The 23,478-nt window shown below is 52.6% G+C and overlaps 1 protein-coding gene and 1 non-coding gene across 2 annotated transcripts; one reads left to right on the forward strand and one right to left on the reverse strand.

Moving 5' to 3' along the window:
• LOC148217301 (olfactory receptor 14I1-like) lies at nt 1-3,276 on the reverse strand. The gene is made up of 3 exons (XM_088158757.1): nt 3,267-3,276; nt 834-1,150; nt 1-473 (listed from the first exon to the last, which is right to left on the reverse strand). The coding sequence occupies exons 1-3, from the start codon at nt 3,274-3,276 to the stop codon at nt 195-197; spliced, it is 606 nt and encodes a 201-aa protein (XP_088014883.1). The 3' UTR covers nt 1-194.
• Nucleotides 3,277-14,609: 11,333 nt separating this feature from the next.
• Nucleotides 14,610-14,693, forward strand: LOC148217302 (small nucleolar RNA SNORD45). The gene has a single exon (XR_015801115.1). It is a non-coding gene; the product is annotated as a small nucleolar RNA SNORD45 (small nucleolar RNA).
• The last annotated feature ends 8,785 nt before the right edge of the window (nt 14,694-23,478 follow it).

Raw genomic sequence — 23,478 nt, forward strand, 5'->3', positions numbered from 1 at the left:
AAAGACCTCTTGCATGTCTTTGTGTTTCAAACGAAAGGTAGATATTCATGTAGAAATGCAAAGAGTAACACTACAATATTTTGTAAGAAATATTAAAACAATAGAAAAAGATACCTTAGGAAAAATAGACAAATATGGGGAAAAAAAGGTGAGCTTTTAAAAAGTTACATTCAGAAGATTATGCAGCAGAAAAGTTAATGCTTCAGAAAATACAAAGTTATCAATTTTCTCAGGACATCCTTGAGCTCCTGGTTCCTCAGGCTGTAGATGAGAGGGTTCAGAGCTGGAGGCACCACTGAGTACAGAACTGACACTGCCAGATCCAGGGATGGAGAGGAGATGGAGGGGGGCTTCAGGTAGGCAAACAGTGCAGTGCTGAGAAACAGAGAGACCACAGCCAGGTGAGGGAGGCAGGTGGAAAAGGCTTTGTGCCGTCCCTGCTTAGAGGGGATCCTCAGCACAGCCCTGAAGATCTGCACATAGGAGAAAACCATGAACATGAAACAGCCAAATACCAAAGAGGCACTAAAAGCTAGAAGCCCAAGTTCCCTGAGGTAGGATTTGGAGCAGGAGAGCATGAGGATGTGGGGTACCTCACAGAAGAACTGGCCCAGGGCATTTCCATGGCACAGGGGCAGGGTAAATGTATTGGCTGTGTGCAGCAGAGCATTGAGAAAGCCACTGGCCCAGGCAGCTGCTGCCATGTGGGCACAAGCTCTGCTGCCCAGGAGGGTCCCGTAGTGCAGGGGTTTGCAGATGGACACGTAGCGGTCCTAGCACATGAGGGTCAGGAGGGAAAGCTCTGATCCAAGGAAGAAGAATATCAGAAATACCTGTGCTGCACATCCTGCATAGGAGATGTTCCTGATGTTCCAGAGGGAATTGTGCATGGCTTTGGGGACAGTGGTGCAGATGGAGCCCAGGTCAGTGAGGGCCAGGTTGAGCAGGAAGAAGAACATGGGGGTGTGCAGGTGGTGGCCGCAGGCTACGGCGCTGATGATGAGGCCGTTGGCCAGGAGGGCAGCCAGGGAGATGGCCAGGAAGAGGCAGAAGTGCAGGAGCTGCAGCTGCCGCGTGTCTGCCAATGGCAGCAGGAGGAAGTGGCTGATGGAGCTGCTGTTGGACGTTTCCTGTGTCTTGGCATGGGGATCTGTAAGAAAAGTAATCATGGAATAGTTCACTATGGAGAGGATTTTAAATATCCCAGCCCAGCTTGGTGGCACTTTCCCCACACTGCCTGCCCAGGGCTCTGCTGCCTGGAGCTGTCCCTGCCAGCAGCTGCTTCCCTGTGCCCAGGGCGGAGCTCTGCCAGTGCTGCCAGAGCCCAGCCCAGCCCTGGGGGCTCAGCTCTGCCCTGCAGACCCCTCCCAGCACAGGGCACTGCCCAGGGTCAGCTCTGCCTGTGCAGGCTCTGGTGGCAACATCACAGCAACCCTGAGGAGGCTGGAAAAGTGACACTGATGCTGCCTGTGAGGGACCCTGTGTTAATTTCTGTCACTGACTGCTTTATTAAGATCTGAGAGAAAAAATTTATATCTTTCCCCAATCTGAGCTGAGAGATGATGCAATTTCCCGTCTAAGCAACCTAGAGCAGTGGGTTATAAAATCAGGATTTTCCTTTTTATGCAGCCCCTGCCTCACCGTGCTCCCTGTATAGTCTACCTAGAAATATTGTGGAGTTAAATGCTGTGCTGGGAGCAGTGCTGAACAATGCAGCATCCTCACCACACAATGAGAACACTTCCAAACCTCACCAGCTGTCTCCTTCCACCCAGACCTTGTCCCCCAGTGCTGGGAGCAGCTCCCAGGGCTGGCTGAGAGCTGTCCCTGGCAGCAGCAGAGTCCTTGCCCCAGCACAGCACCCTGGGCTGCAGGACCCTGCTCTGCACAACAGCCCTGGGCAACCCTGGCTGCTCTACACAAGAGATCATCAGAGAATGTACTCACACAGTCTGCAGGCATTGGGATGTTGCAGCTTTAGGAGATCAGTGCAGAACCTGCAGCTGCATTGTCCTGCAGCCAGAGGCTTCCTGTGTCAAGGGCTGGGAGTGATTCTGCCCCAGTCCCTTCTGAGCATCTTCCCAGCCCTGACTGATTGAAGCTCTCTGTGCCTCTGCTGTGCCTGGGGTGGCTGCAGGCAGTGTCCCAGCCCTGTTAGGCTGGGAGAAGAGCTGCTATTCAAGAGAAATGTGTTTTTGAAGCTCTTCTTGGTTGCCAGGATCCCCTTGTGTGCCAGGAGCCCAGCCCAGCTCAGCAGCACAGACACAGCACAAGGACTTTAATGACTCTCTCAGGGCGTTTGTGCTGTTTGCATCAGATTCAGTCGCTCAGTGTGTACTTGAAAAACTTCTCAAGAACTCAAATTTTAATTGAAACACTGAAGTTTCTTGAAGTTTTAATGGGTCCCAATGAGGAACAGAACTGAGAAAGTGTCCCCAGGTTCCAGTTAGAGCAGAACACTGGAGGCACTGATGACAGGTGGGGACAAACAAGGGAAAGGTGTCTCTGATGCTGAGCAAACCTGGATGTGTTTCAGGAATGCAAAGGGCCAAGGGTTGAGCCCCAGCCCCTGGCAAGGCACATCCTGTCCCTCCCTCATTGCTCAGGGCTCTTCCCGGGCCACTGGGCTCTGGGCATGTGCAATGCCAAGGGCAGCACCATGGGGCGGCCCCTGCCAGGCTGCTGAGCAGGGACAAGGAGGCAATGAGGCCCCAGCACAGCAAGGCTCACTTGTCCCCTGCTGGCCTCAGGCCCAGGGCCAGCCTGCATGGCCCAAGTGCTGCAGGAGTTGGCTGTGTCAGGGCCTTTCAGCTGCTGCCCATCCCTGTGCCCTCTGCAGCCCAGGCTGTCCTACGGTGTCCATGCCCTGCGCCTCTGTCCCTGCAGGCTGTCGTCATCCCCCGGCTGCCCCACCTCGCTGGCCCCTTCCTTTGCTGACAGCTCTGCCTCCTGCCTGCCTCTGCCTGCACACACAGAGCCATGGGCTGCTCCAGACTCCTTCTGGGGCACTTGTTGCACCACAGCTGTGCCTTGGAACAGAAATTCCTTTCTCCTTGGGTGCAGTCTGGGCCTGCCCAGCTGGCCTTTCCATTAATTCCTTCTTTCTCCACCTGTTCTCTACTATGTGAAAAGGATCCTCCACCTCTGAAACCACCCTTCAATCCCTCCCAGGGCTCTCCTCTGCTGTTCTCAGTCTACACTCCACTGTGCACAGAGCTCCTTTGTTCCTATACAGTGGTCATGTGCTTGCAGTCTTCAAAACCCACCTTGGGACATCTCTAGGACCTCTCCAAGGTGTTGGCTAATGAAAACAATCTTCTCATAGTCTAAGAAAATCAGCAAAAGAATAAGGCCAGCCAGACCTCTCTCTTCCGACTACTTTTGTTTAGGAGCACTCCTTGGATAGACAGAATTTGGGAGGTGAAATCACAATTTTGGCCCTGGACAAGAAGGTCGCTTCTTTTCCATGGTTAGAAGAAACAGTTCCCGAGTGTTACAGGGGCAGATAAAAGGTGACTTACCAGAGCCTGTCCTGGCAGCTTTTGTCTGGGAGAAATCCCTGGATAAAGGGAATTTTTTAGGGTCAGTACCAATTTTAGCCATGGGCTCCTGGAAAGAAGGAAGGTTCTTTTCCATAGGAAGGAAAGCACGGAGCCCCAGTGCTCCAAGGGGATATGAGAGGCAGCTTTTGGCATGACAAAGTCAGCTGGACCTGTCAGGTGGCCCCCAGGAGGCCAAACCAGCCAGATCTGCTCCATCTCCCCTGCATTCCATGGAGCCCCTCAGTGTCACAATGTTCTCCTTGCTTCTGCAGTGTCACAGTGGTCCCTTGCTGCCATGAGGCCCTGCAGGGTCACAGTGGCCCTTTGGCTCCCCACAGTGTCACAATGGTCTCCATGATTCCATGGGGCCTTGCAATGCCACAATGGTCTCCATGGATCCACGGTGCCCTGCAGGATCCCAACGGCCCTTTGGCTGCACCAGGCCCTGGAATGCAACAATGGCCTCTTGGTTCCACAAAGCCCTGCTGCTCCACACCGGCCCCTTGGCACCATGCAGCCCAAGTCCTTGGTTCCATGGGGTCCCCAAGGTGTCACAGTGGTCTCAATAGGAAGGAAACAACCAAGCACTGGTGTTGCAGGGGCAGATGAGAGGCAGTCACTGGAGGACAAGGATACCCAGATTAGACAGTGCTGGCAGATTTTTTCCGGGAGCTATTCTTGCATATACAGAATTTTATAGGTGGAATCCCAATTTCAGACATGGACACCCAGAGGAGAAGGATGGTTCTTTGCCATAGGAAGGAAAGCACAGAACACCAGTGTTTCAGGGCGAGATGAATTGCAGCCATCAGAGGCCAAGGCCAGCCCAAACTATTTCCAGCTAGTTTTTGCCAGAAATTAACCTTTGGATATACGGAATTTTGGAGTTGGAATCCTAATTTTGGCCATTTCTGCATTGATAAGTGGGATATTCTTTTCCATAGGAAGGAAAGCAAGAGCCCAAGTGTTTCAAAGGCAGATGAGAGGTGGCTCCTGGGAACTCAAGGGAGAAAGCCCTGTTTATCGTGGCAGCTTTTGTTATAGAGGAATCCTTGGATTTACTGTGTGTTCAGGATCCTTCCTCAGCCCTTCTCTGTCTCTGCAGGGCAGTGCCTGTGGGCAGAAGTGGAGGGAAGAGACTCCCAGCACAGCAGCACAGCCAGGGACAATGGCCCTGGCTCTTCCCACATCTGCTCTTCCCAACTCCCTCCTCTCCTTGCCAGTCCTTCTGTGGCTGTGAGGCCGCAGTGCTCTGGCAGCTTGGTCACTGTCCTGCTGCGTGTCCGTGCTGTGCCCACAGGCAGGGACAGGCCATGGGTACTGCTGGGACACAGCTGGGCTCCAGCACAGCAGCTCCATCAGCAAAGGGCATCTCCTGAGGGCAGGGCAGGAAGGCTTTGCTCTCCTCCAGAGCTGCTGTCAGCAATGTGCTCCAGGAATGCCCTGGCCAAGCAAAGCCCAGTGCCTGGGGCAGAGGGGCAGTGTGCAGGGGGCACACAGCAGTGTCCTGGCACAGCCAGAGCTCCTGGGATGGACCTGAGGGAGCAGCAGAGCAGGGCCTGGGCTGTGTCTTTGTTCTGGGCACAGCCTGGGAAGGTGCCCCAGGGCAATTGTCCCACACCAGCCCCTGCAATCACCACACTCAGCACTGGCCTCTCCCCCAGTTCCAGGAGGTTGTTTGTCCCTGCATGGAGGGACACCGAGTGACCAGGCCAGCAGGCCATGTTTGCTCTGTACTGAGGAAATTTCAGCAGTGCATCGTGTGTGTGTGGGGAGATGAACCCGAGTGAGCACAAACACCATCACCAGCACTAGGGGGGGAGCACAGTTCTGGTGGCACAAACAGTGCCTTGAGGTCACTACACTCTGGGAAAACACCTGAACTCATTACTGGGCTGTGGTAAGGATTGCATAGAAAGAAACCCGGGCAGGGAGGGTCCAGGAAAAAATATTCAAGGCAGCCATGGACTGCACAGAGAGACAATTGGAATGCTAGGTTTTGGGGAAGAAATGAGAGCTGCCTCCCTTCTGAACCACCCTGAGGACCTAGACAGGGCTGTGCTATGCTCTGGGCACTGACCAGGAGCTGAGGGATGTGGAAAAGGCCTTTGGAGTCAGGGATGCTGACAAGGCTGGCCAGTGTCACTGTGAGACCCCTCTCAAACCCCTTGGAAAGGCCAGAGCCATCCCAGAGGGTGCTGGGCACTTGGGAAGGGCAGACGTGGAACCAGTCTGCAAACAGGGCAAGGAGGGGCACTGGGACTGGTCAGGCTCAGCAGGGAAGGGCAGGTGGCAAATCCTCCTGCAGCCATTCCAGGCACTGGCAGCACAAGGCAGGGATTGCAGAACCCCCGTGGGAGGGAAAAGAAGGGGATGTTGTGTGCCCAGACTTTAGCCAGGCCTGGGACATGGTCTGCTGTGCTCTCCTCAGAGCCAGATTGGAGAGAGCTGGGCTGCAGGAGTGGAACATGGGGTGGGTGGGAATTTGGCTGAACAATGAGGGTCAAATGTCATCCATGGCACAGAGTCCTCTTGGCAGCCACTCCCTGGTGACATCCCTCAGTGACCAGCCCATGACCACCAGTGTGGAACATTTCTATTATGTCTACAATGGCATGAAATGCACTTTCAATTCTTTCGTGGATGCTGCCAGGTTGCAGGGAGTCTGTGACCGTATTCATCTGGTTAATGGTGACTGCACAATGTAATTTGGCAAAATGACTGAGTTGGGTAAATTTCTCTTGCCATCAGGTGTCAACCAAGCCACAAAAAAAGGTTGAATTTTTGTATCAGAAAAAAAGGCAGTTCAATACCCGAAATCAAACCCAAACAAAAAAAACAAAGCAAGACCCACCTGCAACAACAAAAACCCCACAAACCAAGCAACCACAAAAAGCAAAGGCCATACACAGAAGCAAAACAAATCCACAGGAAATCTCCTAGCAGCAGAAAATACTTAACCATATTGTAGCAGGAGTGGATTCTGTATGTGTAGGTGCTGTTTTGAATAAAAATGTTCTTAAAAAAGAAATCAAATCCCTACACCCCTTGCCCATCGCTTCTCTCAGTTTATTGCTGATCATGATGTGCCATGGAATGGAACATCCCTTGGGTCATCCAGCCCAGCTGTCCCATCCCTGTTCCCTCAAGAACACTTGCCCACCCCAAGCCCATGGCTTGGAGGGGCTAGCAGACACACCTCGTGGGATGAGCACTGTGACAAGGACAGGAGAACAGAAGAACATTTACACTGATCAAGGGCAGAGAACAGAACAGCACAGCCTTGGAGAAACAGATAAAGGATGCAGCTGAGGCAAACAGAAGTCATACAAAATGCAAGGAAGATGCCAGATTAGGTCTACAAGGCTGATAAAGCAGAAAGTATAAAAAACAATAGTATTGCCCTCACTCAAAAGTGGAGGTTGAGAAGAAGCTCCCTGAAAAGGGCACTGGATGTTGAAGACAGACCCCAAAGAACCATATAAGGACTTGTGATAAGGAGTGTAACTGTGTCCAATAAATTCAAAGAAAGTGGGGATAGCTAAAGTGTATGTAACCAGTGTGTGTGATAAAAACTCTGTTCATTCAATGCTCAGTGCACTCGAATGGAGGAAGTTTTGCCACAGTGACTACCATGATCTAATAACGAATATTTGTTTTCAGATATTCAAAACTGTGTTCCAAACTTTCTGTCCTGTGGGTTTCAGTGTCAGTGGTGTCCTTGACTCCATTATGACCCTTGCACAGTTTCACAATGGCCCCTTGGTTACATGGGGCCCTGCTGTGTCACAATAAAACCTCAGTGCCAAGAGATTCTGGAGTGTCACAATGGTCTCCCTGGTTCAAACAGGCCCTGGAGTGTCACAATGGCTGCTTGGTTCCATGAGCTTCCATAGTGTCACAATGGTCTCCTTGTTGCTGCAGTGTCATAGTGGACTCTTGGTTCCATTAGGTTCCTAAATGTCACAGGTCTCCTTGGTTCCATGTAGCCCTGCTGTGTCACCACAGCCCCTTGGTTCCATGAGTTTCTGTGCTGTCAACAATGGTTCCCTTGTTCCAATGAGGCACTGCTGTGTCACAATGGACTCTTGGTTCCATGAAGATCTTCATTGTCACAATATCCCCTTAGATCCATGGCCTCCTTGGATCTGCTTTGTCATAATGGACAATACAGCCCCAATGTGTCACAGTGGCCCCTTGGATCCATGAGGCCCTGCTGTTTCACAATGGATCCTTGGTTCCATAGGTTTTGTAGTATAACAAAGGACTCTTTAGTTCTATGAGTTACCCTGCTTTTAGCAGTGGTTTCCTTGGTTCTAAAAAGACCCTGCTGTGTCTTGATGCACCCTTGGTTCCATTAGAATCTCGGGTATCACAAAGGCTCCTTGGTTCCACGAGGCCCTGCTGTGTCACAATGGTGTCACTCTGTACCAGGTGGCCCTACAGAGTCACCATGGACCCTCGGTTCTATGAGGTTTCATAGCATCCCAATGGTTGCCATGGTTACATGAGTTTCCTTAGTGTCACAATGGTCTCCATGGGTGCATTAGGCCCTGCTTTGACACAATGGTCCCCTTGGTTCCATCGAGGTCCTGCTGTGCCACAAAGGACCCTTGGATCCATGAGGCCCTGCTGTGTCAGAATGGATTGATTTCTCCATTAAGTTCCTTAGTGTCAAAATGGTCTCCTTGGTTCTATGAGGCACCACTGTCTCACACTGGACCTGTGGTTCCAGGAGGTTCCATAGTGTCACCATGGTCTCCTTCAATCAGCAGTGTAACAATGGATCATTGGTTCCATGTGACATTGCTGTGTCACCATGGTCTGCTGGGTTCCATGATTGCCCTCAGTGTCACAATGGAGCCTTGTTTCTGTGAGGCTCTGGACTGTCACAATTGTCTCCTTGGTTCCATGAGCCCCCACTGTGTCAGAAGGGTCCCCTTGGTTCCATGAGGATACAAAAGCTCTGCATAAACACTGAGCAGCACCTGCTTAACACACCTGGGAAAATCTGTCTGCATTCAAAAGAGGGATTAAAGGTGACAATGGCACGAGCAGCTTCCATCTGCAACAGAGACTCAGGGAAGGGACAGAGACAGAGAAGTCATCTGAAAGACTCCAAAAATTCTGCTTCCAGAGATAATTTCTGCTCACATTGTCCCTTGTAGAAATGTAACATCATTCCAGACAGCCTGGACTGAGCAAATGGGTCCTGAGTGGGGTTTCTTGTTCAGCAAACCTGCTCAAGCTTTTCCATTCTGTCCTCACAAACAGGAAAACTTCTCCTGGGCCTGTGTGCAGGCAGAGCCCTGAGGAGAGCAGGTGGGACATGGTGCAATGGGCTGGGACACCCAGCTGCAGAGCTCAGGGGACAAGGTTCTGCTGCAGGGCACAGGGATGTCAGTCCCAGGTGGGTGATATCAGACATGGTGAGGCTGGGGGTGAGGAGCAGGTTGTCCAAACAGGGTCAGCCTGCAAGGGGCTCATTCTTCTGTGTGCCCACACCTCCTAAGGAGACATTCAGCATCAAGGTCACCCAGGGAATGTTTCAACCACCTCTTCTCTGAGCTGAAAAGTAAAAAATGTTCTCTTGACTAAAAAAAAAAAATCATGAGATACACTTTGAAATTGCTTCCTTAAGAAAACTCCAAACTGACTCCAAACAGCTGCACAAGCCCTGCAGACTTGAAGACAATTGAAGGAAGACAAGGAGCTCGTCCTGGATTACAGGGGATCTGTTCTGCTCCCTGTTCCCATCTACCAGCTCAGGATAACATTGGTACTGAGGACAACTTGTTTTATGGTTGAAAACTGAGGCAAAGCATGGGTTGAGTACTGCAGTCTTTTCCTTATCTTTGTTAACCATATCCTCCCCAGGATGGAATAAAATTTCTCTTTACTCCTACTTTGGCCACTAATGTATTGAGAAACTCATTTTTGTTATCATTCACAGAACTGGTCAGGTTAAGTCCTAATTGAGCTTTCACCTCTCTACTTTTCTTTCTGCATGATCTAACAACATCCATTAATATTTCCTGAGTTACCTGCCCCTTGGTCAAAAGGTGATGCACCTTCTTTTTTCCTTGAGTTCCTGGAAAAGCTCCATGCCCAGCCAGGCCAGTCATTTTTCCTTGCTAGCTCACTTTTGGCACAGAGGGACAGACTGCTCCTCCTCCTTTAAGATTTATTTCTTGAAGTGTGTCCATCCTTCTTGGATCCCTTGGATCCCGTCCATCCCTTTGTTTTTAAGGGCCGCTTCCTTTAAAAATATCAGTACCTGAATCAGTTATCCCCAAATCTTCATCCTGAAAAGGCCAGTCTACTCTCCATAATTCCAGTACAGAAGTTTTGTTGATGCCCCTCTTTCTCTCACAGAATATTGAAAATATGATTATTTCATGGTCTCTGTAGCCCAGGCAGCTTCTGACCACCACATCTCCCACCAGCCCTTCTCTCTTTGTGAACAGCAGGTGACAGAGCTTTCCTGGGCAGTGGGAAGAGAAGGAAACCTCCCCAAAGTGCAGCCTGGAAGGTTCAGCCTGGAGGTGAGGAAACAGAAAAGTCCCTCCCAGGGCAGAATGTTGGTCCCTGAGGTGTCCCAGCGTGAGGCTGGGCCATGCCATGGCTCTGTGTGCCAGGAGCCGGCAGCGCTGGGTGCAGGGAGCCCAGGGAGGGCACAGCAATGCTGGGCTGAGAAATGCTGGGGGGGACAGCGAGATGGGCGTGTGCAGCCGGCCAGGGCACAGGAGCAGCACGCACAGGGGGCACAGCCTGCAGGAGAGATGGCCAAGGGCTGGGCAGGGCTGGCAGGGCCAGAGGCACCCAGGCCTTTGTGCCCTGGGCTCGGGCAGGGCCTCTGCAGCCCCACAGAAGGAACTTTCCTGGCAGGGGCTGCACTTTGCTTCTGCCTCGGCCCTCCCTCAGGAGGCTGCCAGGGCTGGCAGCTTGATGACATTTGTCCTTGCTGCCCCTGCCATCCCACTGCCCCAGCAACAGCCCCGAGCCACCCGTGAGGGACAGGCCCTGCTGGGCCAGGCCTGGGCTCAGGCCTTGGCCTTTCTGCTTCCTCCAGCCAGCCCAGGCCTTGCTCAGCATTGCAGTTCCCTGCTCACAGCCTCGGGCTCCTGCAATCCTGCCCTCAAGGATCTGCTCTCACCAGTCCCTGGGGAGCCTTTGGCACTCCCTGCCCTCAGTGGGGCCACTGATGCTCCAAGGGACTTGGAGTTTTGCTTCTGACTCCTGGAGCAGCTTCTTCAACCTTCTCTCAGTGCCTGAGGCTCCTGGGCTCAGCCCCAAATCCACTGTGGAGGTGATTAAAATACAGAAAGCTCTCAGGATCTCTTTGTCTTCCTTCAATTGTCTTCAAGTCTGCAGGGCTTGTGCAGCTGTTTGGAGTCAGTTTGGAGTTCTGTTAAGGAGGAAAATTTCGAAGTGCACCTCATGATTTTTGTTTTTATTCAGTTGAGTATTTTTTTATTTTTCAGTTCATTGTAGAGGTGATAGAAGCATTCGCCAGGTGATCTTGATGCTGAATGTCTCCTTAGGAGGTCTGGGCGTGTAGAAGAGTGAGCCTGACACTGATTGGACAACCTGCTCCTCACCCCTTCAGTCACCATGTCAGACATCGCCCACCTGGGACTGAGTCAAAACATTAAAATAAAAATTATTAATTTTTACTTGGAATTAAAAGGTACCTATTAATAAAATTTTAGTAATAGTTTTTTGTTTATACTAATATTGTTCTATATTTTTCTTACTTCTATATTTATGTAAAAAAATCTATACATTTTTAGCAAGCAAACAAGATTTTGGTCATTGGTTCTAAGTAACACTATTCCCATCATTAATTAATTGGTTAATTGACCACTATTGGGTATTGATTCCTCCCTCTTTATGTTTATAAGCCTTAATTTTACTCCTTTAGTGCTGGGTTTTTTTTAATCATTTTCTCAGACAGGGTAAAAGGGGCCACTCTGGAGGAGCCGGGTGGGAATTCGATGCGGCACTGAGGGATTCTGATGGACACTTCGGGATCCGGGCGGCCACTTGGGAGGCTCTAACGGGGCTCTCTGGGCCGCGGGGGTTCATGGGAGTTGTAGGCACAGTTATAACACGGTTCAATGGAGCTGTGGAGCACCATGGGAGTTGTAGGCGCAGCTCCAAAGTGTCTCAGTGAGGGGTGGGTCATGACCGGAGATGACGCCACGACTGCAATGGCACGCTACGGGTACCGCGGAGCATCATGGGAGCTGTAGTCCCTTAGGTAGCTTGGTGTTTGGGGGCCCGGGAAGGCATTTCGGGGACACTTTTGCGTCAAGCCGCGATTTGAGGTCCTCAGGAGAGAACGTGAACGGTTCGGGAGCACTCTGGGGGAACCTGGGGAGCTCTAACCGGGCTTTTTAGGGCGCAGGGAAGGGCAGGAGTTTTAGGCGCCAGATTATGTAATGTGAAACTCAGAAGCCGCCGGGGATGAGAGGAGATGAATTCCCAGAAATGACTGTAACGGGAATCTGTGGTGTTGGGAGCATTCAGGGGATCTGGGGATGCTTTTAGGGGGTCCCGAATGGGTGCTGTGGAGGCACTTCAGAATCCTGGAGGATCTGGGGGACACTTAAGGGACATGTGGGGACGGATACCGGGGTTCTGTGGGGCGTGGGGCATGACGGGCGTTGTAGTCCCAGCTCCAATGGGGTTCTATCGGTCCGCGGGGCATGATGGGAGTTATAGGCAAAAAGAAAAGATGGCGCTGACACCAAGCAGCGCCCCTAAGCCTCGATCCCCGGCGCTGATTGTTTGCAGGCAACGATGGGCAGAGGCGGAAGGAGCCCATTCAACCCCTCCAGTCCCTCCCAGTACAGCCCAGTTCATCCCCAGGACAGCCCAGTACAACCCCAGTGCCCCTCCAGCCCTCCTTGTACACTTGAGTTCATTCCTATTCCCTTCCAGTTCCCCCCAGTGTCATGCATAGTATGCCTCAGTGTCCCCCAATCTTCCCAACACTGTTCCCAGTGTGATAAATGTGAATCGTGCTAATTAAATTGTAACTATATTAACAAAGTTGTATTTAGATCAATAGCAGACAATTGTTACAGAGTGAGGGGGGACATGGGTGAGACAGGACACAGGACATCTTCCAGATGTTGGGAGTCAAAGAAAGAGGTTGGAAGAAAGTCAAACAAGAATAGTAGAAGGACGTAGGTCTGACAAGCAGCATCTAGAAATAGAAAGTTTTGACCTTGAAATGGGCCAAAATGGGATGATTCCGAGCATGGGACTCAATTAAAGTCTTGTTATGGAAAACATCTGCTCAGTCACACAGGGCGCCTGAGCTACCTGCAGGTCACACCTCGGTCACTGATGAAGACGATGAGCCTTCATCGGAAATAAGACCCTCAAAAGGATGAGAGACCCCCTAACCCATTATAGAGCATGCACCATATACACACAGTGACGGAGATTTTAGGAATAGAAACTAGGAGGAGTTTTCTAGAACCTTCTGTAGCCTACAGTATATAAGTGGGATTGTTAGCCTGGATGCTTTGGTACGTGAGGAATGGGAGCCACTCCCTATACCCCCGGTCAGTTTTGCTTCTGCTTTATACGAACCTCAATTATACTGAATTACTTACTGCCAAATTTTGTATATTCTGAAATATATGCACTTTGATTGTATTCATCTCCAATACTTTAATTGTCATCTCCAATACTTTGATTGTATTCATTTTATTACTATTTAAAAATTTACTATTAAATTTAATCTTGTTGCTTGATAAATTGGAAAAATAGAACATCATTCATAACACCAGGTAAGCAGTGGTGGTCGAATAAACGTCCTTATCCCAGTTCACAAACTCTCCGGAGACAGTCAGTCTCACAGATAACCGTCTGGTCCTTGTAGATAACCACCAGTGAAATCTGGAAGTCTGCTCCTTGAGATTGGCAGCACTGATCAAACAAAGGCAGGAAGGGCTATCGGGAAGACTGATATCGCAAGCTGGTAGTCCATGCAACTTACCTGGAAAACATAACATAGCATAATATAACAAGGTGATTTTAAACAGAACTATTTAATCATATAATTTCTTTTATCTAGTGTCCATGCTTCAGTTCAGAGCTTAGTATTCTGGTTTATACAAGCCCCAGTGCTTTTGTGATTAACACGGATCTTTTATCGATGGTCCCAGGATGGAGGCAGAGGGGATGGAGCCGGCTGGGGTGGAGAAGGATGCCCCGAGAGTGGAGGGGGATGGGGATGGAGGCGGGGGAGATGAGGGTGGATCCAGGGCAAGGCGGGCACGGCCCGGGAGCGGATCCTGGCGGCGGCTCCTCCTCCCGGGGCAGCGCGGGCGGATGATCCTGGGGAGCGGCCGCGTGGTGCGGGACGGGACCGGGAGAACGGAGGGATAGCGGGGAACGGGGGGATAGCGGGGATTGGGGGGATAGCGGGGAACGGGGGGATAGCGGGGATTGGGGGGATAGCGGGGATTGGGGGGATAGCGGGGATTGGGGGGATAGCGGAGAACGGGGGGATAGCGGGGAACGGGGGGATAGCGGGGATTGGGGGGATAGCGGGGAACGGGGGGGATAGCGGGGAACGGGGGGGATAGCGGGGAACGGGGGGATAGCGGGGATTGGGGGGATTGGGGGGATAGTGGGGATTGGGGGGATAGCGGGGAACGGGGGGATAGCGGGGATTGGGGGGAAAACGGGGAACGGGGGGATAGCGGGGATTGGGGGGGATAGCGGGGATTGGGGGGATAGCGGGGATTGGGGGGATAGCGGGGAACGGGGGGATAGCGGGGAACGGGGGGATAGCGGGGATTGGGGGGGATAGCGGGGAACGGGGGGATAACGGGGATTGGGGGGGATAGCGGGGATTGGGGGGGATAGCGGGGAACGGGGGGGATAGCGGGGATTGGGGGGGATAGCGGGGATTGGGGGGATAGCGGGGATTGGGGGGATAGCGGGGATTGGGGGGATAGCGGGGAACGGGGGGGATCCTCTGTGTGGGTGCCGGTGCCGGGGCTGTGGAAGGAAGGGGAGGAGGAGGAGGAGGAGGCGCTGGCCGGCCCGGGATGAGCGCTGGCATGTATTATCTGAGGCGAGCTGATGTCTCTCACCGCTTTAGCTCTAGAATTACTCTGAGGCCCGGCCATCCCTCCCTCCCTCCCTCCCTCCCTCCGGCAGCGCAGCTTTTGCCCGCGGTGCCATCGAGTCCCCGGGCCGGGCTCTGAGCCCGGAGCTCTGCTCAGGCCGGCCCTAAAGCCGCAATGTTTTGTGCTTCCCGCAGGTGTGTGGTTAAAGCCGGGACATTCCAGGCCCGGTGTCTGATGCAGCGTTTTGGAGAGTGCCCAGAGCTGCAGGTGCCAGTGGCACAGGTGAGGTTTGGGGTGACCCAGGCGCTCCCAAGGCTTTGGATGTGCAGCCCCTGGGAAGGCTCCCTGGGCCTGTGCTGGGCTCCTGTCAGCTCCCCAGGCATGGGTTTGTGGGCAGGGAAAGGAAAGGAGCCAGGGCCTCGTGTTCATCTGGGTCCTTTTGTATCTAAAGTCCAGATTTGGCTTCTGGTGCTGTATTTTCTACTGCAAATTAAACATTCTGGTTTTAATAAAACTATTTTTGGTGTCGTTTTCGTGTCCCTGGAGACACAATGGTCATCGTGTGGGGAGGAGGGAGAGCTCAGGAAGGAGAAAGGATGGGGGAAAGGTGCTTGTAATTTTACTTCTCAATATCCTCTGATTTTTTGGGCAATAACTTCAGGTCATTCTCCTCCATGGAGTGTGTTTGGCCAGTGATCAGGGCGAGGTTTCTCCCCGTTCTTATCCCAGGGCAGGAGCCTTTCAGCGTGGGCTCTGTGCCACTGGGTGGCCTCGTGGTTTTCTGTCTCTTGTGATCGCTGTGTGCATCTCCAGGGAGGCAAACGAGGCCATGCTGAGCCTCGAGATGCAAAATGTTCCCATTTGCCAGGGAAACGTTCGTGTTGGGCAGGCTGGGAACATCTCAGCATGTCCAGGGCCGGTGAGGGATGGGGTCCAGCACTCCAAGTGACGCTGGGACCAGAACCACAAGGACCATTTGGAGCCACACTTGACCCTGGGGATGAGCTTGACCTCAGCCTGACGCTGCTTCACCCCAGGACAGGAGAGCCACCATCAGCTTTTATTACCCACCCATAAAAGCTTCACCTTTGAACTTCCCCAAATCCCATCTGGGACCCCCCCAGGGGACCCCCCCAAACTCTGGGACCCCCCTCCAGCCCCCTCAGCCACGCTGTGGCCGCAGCTTCATCTCAGTGAAGGGGATGGAGACGTTGAAGCCTTTCCAGGGGAACCAGTGATGCCCTGTGGGGGAGCTGGGGGGTCAGAACCCTTGGAGAGTTCCAGAGACCCCCATAAATCCCCATAGAGACCCCACAGTCGCTCCCCAGATTCCTATGGGCACTCATGGACCCTTAGGGATCCCCATAGACACCCCAGAGACCACAGAGATCCCCACAGGCCCTACAGGACCACACAGGCCCTATAGATCCCACAGACCCTTTTTCCACAGGGCCCTATGGAACCCTATGGACTCCCACAGACCCCTATGGACCCTCAGAGAACCCCATGGACCCTCCCAAAGATTCCCTCATACACCCCCAGACCCCTCCATGGTCCTATAGCCCACCCTAGACCTCCCCTAGCCCCCTTAAAATACCCAAAGCCCCTTGCAAAGCCCCCCCAGATCCCCTCCAGACTCCCCCAAAATCTCCTCCAGACTCCCCCAAATCTCCTCCAGACCCCACAAATCCCCCCCATAGCTCCCCATACCCCCTTAAATCCCCCCCCAGACCCCCCGAAATCCCCCCCAGACCCCCCCAATCCCCCACCCCGTGCCCCCCCCCCGGCCCAGGTGGGTACCTGGTGGTCCCGGGGGTCCCGTAGAGCCCGTTCAGGTTGGCACAGTGGCAGTTTCGGTACCACCAGGCTCCCCCGGAGGCCGCGGGGTGGGGGGGGTGGTGGGGGCGGCCCGAGGGGTCCCGAGGGTCCCGGGAGTCCCGGTCCCGTGTGGAGAAGGGGCTGCCCGAGTGGTAGGAGAGGGCATCTCCTGTGGGGGGACATGTCAGGGACCCCCAAACTCAGCAGGAGCCACCAAAACCCACCCGAAACCCCAATACCCCCAGGGACCCCAAAACCCACCAGGGACCCCAAAACCCACCAGGGACCCCACAGCCCCCTGCCAACCAATGAACCCCAAACCCCCAGGGATCCCAAATCCCATCAGGACTCCACAGAATTCCCCAAATACCCCAGGGACCCCAAAACCCACCGGGACCCCACAGACCCCTGTCAGCCAGAGAACCCCAAAACCCCCAAGGATCCCAAATTCCAGCAGGACCTCACAAAATTCCTCAACACCCCAGGGACTCCCAAACCCACCAGGGATTCCCAAAACAACCCAGGGACCCCCAAACCCACCAGGAACCACCAAAACTCAGCAGAAACCCCAAAATACCCCAAGGACCCCAAAACTTATCAGGCACCCCCAAATCCACCAGAAACCCCAAAACCACCAGGGACCCCCAGGGACCCCAAAACCCACCAGCGACCCCACAGTCCTCTGCCATCCAGTGAACCCCCGAACCCCCCATGGATCCCAAATCCCATCAGGACTCCCAAAAATTCCACCCCAAACCCCCCCGGAACCCCCCCCCGGCCCCGGCGGTGCCGCTGAACGCTCCCACGCGGAGCCGGTACCGCTCCTGGGCGCTGCCCACGGCCAAGTCGCGATAGATCGCCAAGGCCGAGTCGCGACCGGCCCGCAGCTCCACGCGCAGCTCCGTGGGGGTCGCGGCCGTCGGCTCGTGCAGCGCCTCGTTCCCTGCACCCCAAAAATCCTCCGGTACCCCCAGGACTCCTGCGGGGTCCCCTCGAGATCCCCCGTCCCCCCCCCAATGCTCTCCCTGAAATATTGGGGACCCCCAAAGTGCTGGTGAGAGGAATGTTGAATTTGTCTTTACAAATGAGTTGTGGATCAGCCTGTAGATAAGGCTAGCAGTGAGAGATAAGAGAAACAATGGGATGGATTCCACTGATTGATGAATGGAAAGAGATATTTGCCTTTACAAACAAACTGTAGGGCTGCTGATAAATGAAATTGGATATCGAAAGATGAAAGAAGCAACGGGGGGAAAACTATGAATTCTATAAGAATTCAAAATTAAAAGGGAGGGTTATACATTAGAGGGGAATTTCAGGTATCAGGCGTTCCGGGAAGTCTGTGCCTCTCAAGTACCTCAGCCAATGGGGAAAGAGAGAGGGAAATGCGGCCGGGAAAATAGGATAAAAAGGAGGCTGCGTCCTCCGAAAATTTGAGAGATCCCAGGGGAATGTCCCATGGCCTCTCCCTTTATTCGAATAAAGCAAAAAGGACTCCTCTGTCTCCTTTTTGGACATAAACCTCTGGTGTTTGTGGATTAATTTTCCTGACATTTCCATTTTAATTTAACTTCTTTAAAGCTGTTTTCAGTTTTCCCAGAATCTTCTCCACAGTCCTGTTTGCTCTTTCCAAGAACCTTTCCTGGAGAACGAGGTGCAGCTCCTGTCACAAGATGTGCCACCAACTGCAGCTTCTCTTGGCTTTCCACACTGCACGTGCAGCACAACTTATGCAGTAAAGCAGGACAAAGGTTTTAAGAACTTGACAACTTGTCCTTTCTTTTCCTGGTGGACTGGGGAGTTGTGCCATGGGTAAGGTTTCCATTGTTATGGTTCTAACCTAAGGAAACAGGAGGTGCTACCAGGAATTGCTAGGGAATGCAACCCTGACCGAATGCAGAGAAAGAATCTCCAGAGCCTGCAGCCAGAAGTGCAGAGTTGTGTGATAATCATTCCAACACCCCCATGGACATCTTGACAGTGATCTAGAACATGAAAATGGGCTGTCAGAGGGAGTTTGTGTTCAGTTTAGCTGATTCTACATCTCTTGCACTGGTATAAATCAAGAGTACCATCAATTCATGAGAAGCACCAGAACAAGCTGGACCTCTCCAAGTAGATGACTGAAAGAATCTGAAAAGGAGAAATGCAGGGAATGAACTTTGTCTGTAAGAAGGGTCATTTTTCCCTCATAATTTCCAATTCATTCCCTCTGCTTTTGTCCTTTTTAGCAAGGCATTTCCATCCCAGATTTCCCATGAAATGAGAACCCTGAGCTTGTGGAAGTGCCTGAGAGATGCCGTGTTCCTCTGCAGGGACACTCAGGCTGAAAGAGGAGCCTGAGGCCTGTGTGGGGAAGCCTCCTCGGAGCTGGAATTTGTGCCGTGCTGGGAGAGGAGGAGCAGGGGGAGAAGGCTGGGCGCTGTGTGGCAGGAGCAGGAGGTTTGGGCTCAGGACATTCCGCCTGCGCCGCTGCCCCGCAATGGGCGGCCGTGCCCGGGGCTCTGGGCCTGGCCCCGCGTGCGCTGAGCTCCCGACACTGCGGGAGCTGCCCGGGCTGGGCTCAGGATCCCGCTGGGGCTGGGCAGCAGGCTGGGCTCCCACTGGCATCAGCAGCAGCTGGAAATACCTCTGGGCATCTCCATTTTCTGCTGCTGCTGGAAGGAACAATGAAGTGAGTGGAGAAGTTCTGGTTTCTCTTTGTCCTGGTGGATTTTTCATTTTATTTGACACTCCATGGCAATTTCTGTGATGGCCTCTGTCAGCTGCTTCTATTTTAGCAGCACCAGCAACAGGGCTGTGTTTGAGTGCTGCAAATGTGGCCTGTGTGGCTTTAATTCTCCTTGACTTTGTGCTCATGGACTTGTGAGCAATACAAGATGTGCTACTCATGATGGCTGCAACGAACAGCCCGAGTTCCCCATCACAAAAGCACTCTGGATAGCACTGATAGAAAAAGGCAACTGCAGTATTAAGGATAAAATTCAAGTGGCAAACAGAAGAGGGTCAAGAGCAGCCATGATCTACAATTCCCTTTTGCAAAGGCAACAACAGCCTCCTGCTGTCAGCTCAGGGTGTGTAAAACAGGTCTGAAAGCAGCGCTGGAACCCGATCATTTCTTTCTCTGCAAGCTGGGTCAGGGTGGGCCCTGAGGAATCAGGGCTGTGTGTGGGTGATTGTTGCAGTACTCCAGAATTGCCCTGGACAAAGGCCTTGGGAGCCGAGGCAGGAGCAGGTGGGAAGGGGCCGGCGCTGCTGCTGCTCCTGCCCGGGAGCCCCGGCTGGGCCGGGCCGGCGCCCACTGCGCTGCGGCTGCTGCTGCTGCCAGAGCCGGGCGGGACTCGGGGACAGGGAATGGACACGGGGGGACAGCAAAGGCCTTGGGGGCTGCAGGGATGTTGGTGCTGGGGCAGCGCCAGCACAGAGCTTCAGCCTGCAATGAACCCCGAGGGAAATGCTGGGGAAAGGCTCCATTTCAGCCTTTCTTTACTCATTGCTGTGAAGGGACCAAAATAAAAGGGGAACAAGCAGGGCCCGACCCCTTCTCCTTTGTGAGGAGCCATGAGGGGCTGTGAGGGGCCATGAAGGTTTGTGAGGGGTCCTGAGGGGCTGTGAAGAGCTGTGAGGGGCAGTGAGGAGTCATGAGGGTCTCTGAGGAGCCATGAGGGGCTATGAAGGGTTGTGGGAGACTGTGAGGGGCTGTGGGAGGCCAGGCACCTCATGGAACAAAGGGTCCATTGTGACACCGTAGAACCGAGGAGATCGTTGGTGGTTGTACAAAAGCTCGTGGAACCAAAAGCCCATTGTGACATTGTGGGGCCTCAGGGAGCCATGGAGACCATTGTGACACTTCAGGACCCATTGGAACCAAGGGGCCATTGTGACAATGCAGGGCCTGGTATAACACAGGGGTCATTTTAGCACAGCAGGGCCTCATGGAATCAAGGGGATCGTAGTGACACTGTGGGGCTCCATGAGACCACGGGGACATTCTGACTCTGTGGAACCAAGGGTACCATTGTTACACATTGTGACACCAAAGGGCCATTGTGGAACTGCAGGGCCTCATGGAACCAACGAGACCATTGTGACATCACAGGGCCTCACGGAACCAAGGAGCCATTGTGACACTGTGTGGCACCATGGAACCAAGGGGCCATTGTGACAGTGTGTGGCCTCATGGAATTCTGGAGACCATTCTGACACTCTGGGGCCCATGGAGCCAAGACGCCATTGTGACACCGCAGGGCCTCATGGAACCAAGGCAACCATTGTGACACTGCAGGGTCTCATGGACACAAGGGCCCAGTGTGACACTCTGGGTCTCCATGGAAGCAAGAGGACAGTGACACAGCCAGGCCTTGTGGAACCAAGGGGTCATTCTGGCATTGTGCAGTCCCATGGAACCAAGGAAACCATTTTGACACTGCAAGGCCTCATGGAAGCAAGGGGCCATTGTGCCACTGTGGAGCCAAAGAGACCATTGTGATATTACTGGGCCTCATGGAAACAAAGATCTGTTGTGATACTATGGGGCCACATGGAACCAAGGGAGAATCATGATGCTGCAGGGCCCCAAGGATCCAAGAACATGGAACAGGTCTGGTTGACTTGGCCTCCTAAGGGCCACCTGAATGGTCCAGATGACACTGGAATGTTGAGGGTCGCTTCTCATCTGCCCCTAAAACCTTGGCATTCAATGCTTTCCTTCCTGTGGGAAAGAGATGTCCTTTAAATCCAGGGGTTCATGGCCAAAATTGGGATTCCTCCTCCAAATTTGATTATGTCCTTGGATTGTTCCCGTATGAAGCCTGCCAGGATAGAAAGCTCTGTCTGGCCTTGGTCTCTTGGGGGCCACCTTGCATCTGCCTTTAAAACACTGGAAGGCTGTGCTTTTCTTTCCATGGAAAAAAGCATCTTTCATGTCCAGGGGTCCATGGCTAAAATTGGGAATCTGCCTCCAAGATTCCTTATAACCAAGGATAACTCCCAGACAAAAGCTGTCAGATTCCCTTGGCTTTCTGAGGGCCAGCTCTCATCTGCCACTGAAACACTGGGGGTCTGCCCTTTCCTTCCCATGGAGAAGAACTGTCATTACAATCCAGGGACTCACAGCTGAAATGGAATTCCACATGCAAAACTCCACAAATATCCAAGAGTTACTTTCAGACAAAAGATGCAAGGATAGACAGCTCTGGCTTGCCTTGGCCTCTGGTGAGTGCTTCTGATCTGCCTTCACAACCCTGGGGTTCTGTAGTTTCCTTCTTAGAGAGAAGAATTGTCCTTCTTGTCCAGGCACCCATGGCCTCAAGCACATGATCACTGTACAGGGACACAGAAGTTCTCTGCTTAATGGACTGGAGTCTGAGGACAGCACAGGAGAGCCCTGGGAGTGTTTCCAGGACGGATTCAGGGATGGTGGATCCCTTTGAAATAATAGAGAATTCCATGAAAAAGAAAGAATTAATGCCAGGAGCAGCTGGGGAGGTCCAGACTGGACCCAAGGAGAAAGGAATTTTTTCTCGCAGGGCAGGGCTGTGGTGCAGCACATCCCCCAGAAGGAATCTGGAGCAGCCCAAGGCTTTGTGTGTGCAGGCAGAGGCAGGCAGGAGGCAGAGCTGTCAGCAAAGGAAGGGGCCAGCGAGGTGGGGCAGCCGGGGGATGACGACAGCCTGCAGGGACAGAGGCGCAGGGCATGGACACCGTAGGACAGCCTGGGCTGCAGAGGGCACAGGGATGGGCAGCAGCTGAAAGGCCCTGACACAGCCAACTCCTGCAGCACTTGGGCCATGCAGGCTGGCCCTGGGCCTGAGGCCAGCAGGGGACAAGTGAGCCTTGCTGTGCTGGGGCCTCATTGCCTCCTTGTCCCTGCTCAGCAGCCTGGCAGGGGTCGCCCCATGGTGCTGCCCTTGGCATTGCACATGCCCAGAGCCCAGTGGCCCGGGAAGAGCCCTGAGCAATGAGGGAGGGACAGGATGTGCCTTGCCAGGGGCTGGGGCTCAGCCCTTGGCCCTTTGCATTCCTGAAACACATCCAGGTTTGCTCAGTATCAGAGACACCTTTCCCTTGTTTGTCCCCACCTGTCATCAGTGCCTCCAGTGTTCTGCTCTAACTGGAACCTGGGGACACTTTCTGAGTCGTGTCCCTCAGTGGAATCCATTAAAACTTCAGGAAACTTTTGAGTTTGAATATGATTTTGACTTCTGAGGAGTTTTCCTTCAGGTCCCTCTCAGGGACTGATGTCCAGGGACTCAGCACTGTTGAAAAATCCCAGCTCTACAGAGACGGGGCAACTGAGAGCGTTTTAAAATATTTTCTTCAATTATCAGTCTCCTTGAAGGTTGAAACATAAGAGGTGTAAAACTCCATGCCATTCTATCAGAAGCCAACTTATTTCCTCGTTATAAAACCTTAGAAATATTTCTTAGCCTATTATCTTTTGCCACACAATGGTGCTAATAATTCTAATGCCAATCATCTATTATTTTACAACACATGATCTTGCCAAAATGCATATTTAACAGTTCTAATTCTCCAAAATATCTGGTCTTTTTGCAAGGCCATTGTTTGAAACTTGTTTCTAGTTCAATCTCCCTCTCAGCAATGTCTTCTCTATTCCAGGGCCATTCTGAGTCAGCACACCTTATCTCAGAGTTTGCATCCAGATGTACAAGACTGTGTGAGCTTTCAGTCGGGCTTTGAGAATCCTTTACAAATCCATTTCTCACAAATATCAATCACAGAATGCTGCAATCACCTCTGCTCTAAAGTGAACAGTAATAAAATACATGCTTCACAATTGGAATGGATATTTCTAAGGAGGTCATTGTCATATTTCTCCATAACTGGAGTTGAAAATCTTCTGAAAGAATTGGATCAGACCAGATGGAAAGCAAGTCAGAACCGTTGCTTTCAAGGAAACCTCTGAAGAATTAAGTATTATTCGAACTCCAAAATTTCTGATATTGTTCATGTGTCCCACTGAGGGACACGACTGAGAAAGTGTCCCCAGGTTCCAGTGA

The sequence above is a fragment of the Sturnus vulgaris genome, unplaced genomic scaffold (assembly GCF_052056855.1).
Source record: "Sturnus vulgaris isolate bStuVul1 unplaced genomic scaffold, bStuVul1.hap1 Scaffold_87, whole genome shotgun sequence".
In the NCBI taxonomy this organism is placed as follows: Eukaryota; Metazoa; Chordata; class Aves; order Passeriformes; family Sturnidae; genus Sturnus; species Sturnus vulgaris.